At 44.7% G+C, this 6,199-nt stretch overlaps 1 protein-coding gene across 1 annotated transcript; it reads left to right on the forward strand.

Annotated features, from left to right (window-relative positions):
- The first annotated feature begins 3,111 nt into the window (after positions 1-3,111).
- On the forward strand, positions 3,112-3,477 carry LOC138875836 (uncharacterized). The gene has a single exon (XM_070154709.1). It carries the CDS (start codon positions 3,112-3,114, stop codon positions 3,475-3,477), a length of 366 nt encoding a protein of 121 aa, XP_070010810.1.
- Positions 3,478-6,199: the final 2,722 nt, after the last annotated feature.

Below are 6,199 nucleotides of genomic sequence, written 5' to 3' on the forward strand. Positions count from 1 at the left end.
AATTCCGGAAGTTGGAATAGCTCCGTAGTGTTAAATTTGATGTGCTTGCAAAATTTAAGGTCATTCGGATGAGGTTTGATAAACCTTTTGATCGAAAGCGTAATTTGAGAGTTTTTGGGGTTCTTGGGCTTGAATCTGATGTTTTATTGGTGTTTTGATGTTGTTTTGAGTGTTTTGAAGGTTTGAATAAGTTTGAATGATGTTTTAGAATTGGTTGGAAAGTTTGGTTGAGGTCCTGGGGGCCTCGGGTGTGTTTTGGATGCTCAACGGACCATTTTTGGACTTGGAGAAGGATCAGATTTTTGCTGGTTTTTGTTGCAGACTTTACTTCATCGCGATCGCGTGAGGAGGCTCGCGATCGCGAAGGCTTAGATGAGGTAGAGGGGATTTTGTTCTATGCGATCGCGAGAAAAGGAGTGTGAACGCGTAGTATTGGCAGGTGTTGAATCGCGAACGCTTGGGCTACGCCGCGTTCGGGAAGAGGAAGGAGTGAGGCAGCAAAGGAGTGGAAGATTTTCTCTTCGCGATCGCGTGAGTCAACTGCGATCGCGTAGAGCTGATCAGTGCAACATCGCGATCACGTAGGGTTTATCGCATTCGCGTAGGTTTATTTTGGGGGTCAGCAAAGTTGCTCTTCGCGATCGTGTGGGAGTTTCCACAATCGCGTTTACGGATGCGTCTTGGCAGAACATAAAGTTTAAAATCGAGGGTTTTGAGTTCATATCACAAAATTTAATTGGGAGCTCGGTAGGAGATGAATTTTGGAGAGATTTTGGAGGGAGTTTGCTAGTAACGATTCTTAACTTCTTTTTACTTATAACCCATTAATCTAAACATGAATTCATCATTTAATTTCAGAATTTGTATGAAAAATTAGGGGAAGGTTCTTATACCTAAATTTCGAGTTTTGATTGGGTAATTGACATTGGAATTTGATAATTTTTGTATGGTTAGACTCGTGAGAGTATGAGGATTCTAAAAATATAAATTTTACCCAATTCCGAGACATGGGCCCGGAGGACGTTTTGGTCATTTTTCCTAATTTCGCATATTAGCTTCGAATTAATTAATGGAATCAATTACTTGAGGTGTCATTTACATTATACAATTGATTTGAATATATTTGGGCCATTTGGAGTCGAGTACTCATGGCAAGAACATGGTTTTGGGTTGCTTTTTAGCCGGTTCGAGGTGAGTGGCTTGTCTAACCTTGTGTGGGGGACTTCCCCTTAGGTTTTGGTATTGTTGATATTTGAAATGCCTTGTACGTGAGGTAACGAATGTGTATTTGTGGTAATTGTTGAAAATCTGGTTTTCACTAAGTAATTAGGATTGAGTTTCTTCTTCTGTTATTACTACTTGCAATTTAAGCATGTTGTTAGCTTAGGGAAGCATATCTAAGTTACTTAATTGCTTTATTTGGTCAAACTACTTTACATGAATTCTGTGCAGGATGCTAGGCTAGAATTTCCTATTTTCCTTGATATGAAATTGACATTTGCTGAATATTCTTCGTGTTGCTACTGTGTATTTACATTGGGGACTACGGATGTGGGATTCCAGTAGATCCCCCCCCCCCCTTGTCTGTTTATTTGGTACTACGGATGTGGGATTCCGATATGGAACTATGGGACTGTAACCGGTAGATTCCCCCAGTAGTGGGTATTTATATTTGGGACTACGGATTGGGATTCCGCTAGATCCCCGCACACTGTTAGTTGGACTAAGGGACGGGATCCCGGGAGATCCTTAGAATATATATGGTGGGCTACGGGACGGTATCCTGGGAGTTCCACTGGATAGTTGCATTTAAGACTACAGGATGGTATCCTGGAAGGTACCCCGGTTGTTATCTCTGTGTTGATTTGTATTCCTTTCCGTGATTATTTTGTCTCTGTTCTAGTTGTTGTTGTTCTTTCTATTCTATGTTATTTCTTAATGCTGCACTTAATTATAATGTCTTATTCTACAATTTTATACCTTGGATTTCATTTAATCTCAGTAGGGCCCTGACTTTCCTCGTCACTACCCGATCGAGGTTAGGCTTGGCACTTACTGAGTACCGCTGTACTGTACTCATGCCCTTTCTGTGCATGTTTTTCATGTGCAGATCCAAGTAGTTCTACTCAGTCTTATCATCCTTGAGGCGAGGCGCTTCTATGGATACTTTGAGGTATATCTGCCGCGTCCGCAGACCGAGGAGTCCCTTTCTATCTTTCTATAACAGTATAGCCCTTCAGTAGTTTTCCTTTTTGTTAGACATTTCTCGAGTTATAGCTTCTTATGTATCTCTTAGCTTGTGATTCATGGGGTTCCGGATTTTGGGAATGTTAGGTTGAGATTTGTATTGTTATGTTCCAAGCAGCATCTTAAACACTGTTTTATTTTACTATTTCGGTTTTTAAATTATTTCTCCTGCAATAGGTGCCATCATGATGGTTCATGGAGGGCAAACCGGGGTCGTGACAAGTTGGTATCAGAGCTCTAGGTTCATAGGAGTCATGAATCACAATCCAGTTTATTAGAGTCTCGCGGATCGGTACGGAGACGTCTGTACTTATCTACGAGAGACTACATAACTGTTAGAAAAATTCCACTTCATTTGATATCCTTGTCATGCGAGATCTTTGATATGACAATTCTAAACTTTTGTCTTCTATTCTCTCACAGATAGTGAGGACATGTGCTACTTGAGATGATCAAGCACCCGCGCCCCCTACTACAGCCTTCAAAGGCCGGGGTCGGGGTAGAGGCCGAGGACGCGCACGTGGTGCAGCCAGGGCACCCACGCGAGCTACCACCGAGGTACCCCCAGCAGTTCTAGCCGGAGTCCAAGCACCTGATATGCCTACTGCTACTACTACTCCAGCTCTTCAGGAGACCCTTGCGCAGTTCACGAGCATGTACACCACTTTGGCTTAGGCAGGGTTGCTTCCCCTTGCTGCAGCTACATCCCAAGCCGGGGGAGGAGCACAGACTCCCGCTGCCCCCACTCCTAAGTAACGAGTGCATATGAATCAGGTCTTAGAGATTATACCTGTATAGCCTGCAGTCCTAGATCAGCCGGTGGACAGGGCAGGAATTTTCGAGGTTGAGTAGCGGAGGCTTGAGATGTTCAAGAAGTATGAGCCTCCTATATTCAGTGGTCTAGCATTAGATGATGCTCTGGTATTTCTCGATGAATGCTACTGTATTCTCCGTACCATGGGTATATCAAGATTGAACGAGGTTTCCTTCACTACATTCCAGCTTCGAGGAGCCTCTTTTGAGTGGTGGCGCACTTATGAGTTAGACAGTCTGGACGAGGAAGTTTCCATGACTTGGACTCAGTTTTCAGATATGTTCCTGAGGGAGTATGTTCCTCAGAACCTCAGGAACACATGGCGTGCAGAGTTTGAGCAGTTGCGCCAGGGTGCTATTACTGTCTCGGAGTATGCTATCTATTTCACCAGCTTGGCTAGACATGCACCAGCCTAGGTTTCTACTATTCGCAAGAGGGTTCACCGGTTTATCGAGGGGCTTATTCCCAGCATTAGGTCTAGCATGGATCATGAGTTGGATATGGATATTCACTATCGGCGTGTGGTGAGCATTGCTAGGAGGATTGAGGGTATGCATGCTAAGGATAGAGAGGAAAGGGAGGCCAAGAGGTCTCAAGAGCCGGGCCATTATTCTGGTGCCCGTGCCCCAGCTGCAGGTCGTCATGGTAGATGTTATATGAGTCGCCATGTTCATTCAGCTCTTCCAGCAGCCAGTGGTATTCTAGCTCCTTCTAAACCTCTAGAGCCTTATTATGCACCTCTAGTATCTAGAGTGCCTCCTACGTGGGGTGCTTTCAGTGGTCAGTCCAGCAGACCTGGCCTGAGCCAGTCGCAGCCACCACGTCCTCCTAGAGCTTGTTTTGAGTGTGGTGATGCAAGCCATATGGTGAGGGATTTCCCCAGACTTAGGAGGGGTGCACCTCCACAGACTTCTCAGCCATAGCATGCCCCGCAGAGTTCTCAGGCTATGATTATAGTTCCAGTTGCTACCCTACCCGCTCAGCCAGCTAGAGGTGGAGGTTGAGGAGGTAGGGGTCACCCTATAGGGGGAGGCCAGGCCTGATACTATGCCCTTCCTGCCCGTACCGAGGCTGTTGCCTCTGATTCTATCATCACAGGTATTATACTGGTTTTTCACAGGCTGTTGGCTCCACTTACTCTTATGTGTCTTCTTATTTTGCTCCACATTTGGGTGTACCTCGGGATTCTTTGAGTTCCCCTGTTTATATTTCTATTCCTGTGGGAAATTCTCTTATTGTGGACCGCATTTATCGGTCGTGTTTGGTTGCTCTTAGTGATTTTGAGGCCATAGCCGATTTATTATTGCTCAGCATAGTAGATTTTGATATTATTTTGGGCATGAACTGGTTGTCGCCCCATTATGCTATTTTTGATTGTCACGCCAATACTGTGATGTTGGTTATACCAGGTGTACCGCATGTTGAGTGGAGGGGTGCTTTAGATCACACTCCCAGTAGAGTTATTTCTTTCCTTAAGGCTCAACGAATGGTTGAGAAGAGGTGTGACACGTATCTAGCTTATGTGCGAGATGTCAGTATTGATACCCCTACAGTTGATTCAGTCCTAGTAGTGCGGGATTTTTTTGATGTGTTTCCAGCTGATCTTTCGGACATGCAGCCCGATAAAGAGATTGATTTTTGCATTGATCTGTTGTCGGGCACTCAGCCCATTTCTATTCATCTGTATCGTATGGCTCCTCCTGAGTTGAAGGAGTTGAAGGATCAGTTACAGGAATTGCTTGATAAGGATCTTATTAAGCCCAGTGTATCACCTTGGGGTGCTCCTGTCTTGTTTGTGAAGAAGAAGGATGGTTCTATGCGTATGCGCATTGATTATCGCCAGTTGAACAAAGTTACAGTGAAGAACTATTATCCTTTGCCTCGTATTGATGATTTGTTTGACCAGCTTCAGGGTGCACGGGTGTTTTCTAAGATAGACTTGCACTCAGGTTACCATTAGCTGAAGATTCGGGAGCCAGATATCTCGAAGACTACTTTCAGGACTCGGTATGGTCATTATGAGTTCCTTGTTATGTCATTTGGGTTAACCAATGCCCCAGCAGCCTTCATGCATTTGATGCACAGTGTGTTCCGGTCGTATCTTCACTCATTCGTCATTATCTTTATTGATGATAATCTGGTATATTCCCGTAGTCGGGAAGATCATGAGCAGCACCTGAGGACAATGCTCCAGACTTTGAAGGATAAGAAGTTATATGCTAAGTTCTCGAAATGTGAGTTTTGGTTGGATTCCATGGAATTCTTAGGCCACGTGGTATCGAGTGAGGGTATTCAGGTGGATCCGAAGAAAGTAGAAGCAGTGCAAAGTTGACCCAGACCATCTTCAGCAACAGAGATCCGTAGTTTTCTTAACTTGGCGGGTTATTACTGTCGTTTTGTTGAGGGATTTTCATCGATTGCAGCCCCTATGACCAGGCTGACCCAAAAGGGTGCTCTGTTCCAGTGGACGGAAGGGTGTGAGGCAAGCATTCAGAAGCTCAAGACAGCTTTGACTACATCCCTAGTTTTGATATTGCCTACAGGTTCGGGTTCTTATACCGTCTATTGTGATGCCTCCAGGATTGTCCTTGGAGCAATTTTGATGCAGGACGGTAGGGTGATTGCCTACGCATCCAGAAAGTTGAAGGTACATGAGAAGAATTGCTTTGTCCATGATCTCGAGCTAGCTACTATTGTTCACGCCCTAAAGATCTGGCATCATTATTTGTACGGTGTTGCTTGGGAGATTTATACTGACCACCAGAGTTTGCAGCATCTGTTCAAGCAGAAGGATCTTAATTTGCGCCAGATGAGGTGGTTAGAGTTGTTGAAGGACTATGATATTACTATTTTGTATCACCCGGGCAAGGCCAATGTGGTGGCCGATGCTTTAAGTTGCCAGGTAGAGAGTTTAGGGAGTTTGGATTATTTACTAGTATCGGAGAGGCCTATGGCGATGGATGTTCAGGCCTTAGCCAGCCAGTTTGTGAGATTGGATCTTTCCAAGCCCAGTCGGGTTCTTGCTTGTGTGGTTTCTCGGTCTTCATTATTTGATCGTATCAGGGAGCGCCAGTTTGATGACCCTCATTTGCTTTCCTCAAGCACAAGGTTCAGCATGGTAATGCTAGAGATGTGACT

Source organism: Nicotiana sylvestris, chromosome 8 (genome assembly GCF_000393655.2).
Source record: "Nicotiana sylvestris chromosome 8, ASM39365v2, whole genome shotgun sequence".
NCBI lineage: Eukaryota > Viridiplantae > Streptophyta > Magnoliopsida > Solanales > Solanaceae > Nicotiana > Nicotiana sylvestris.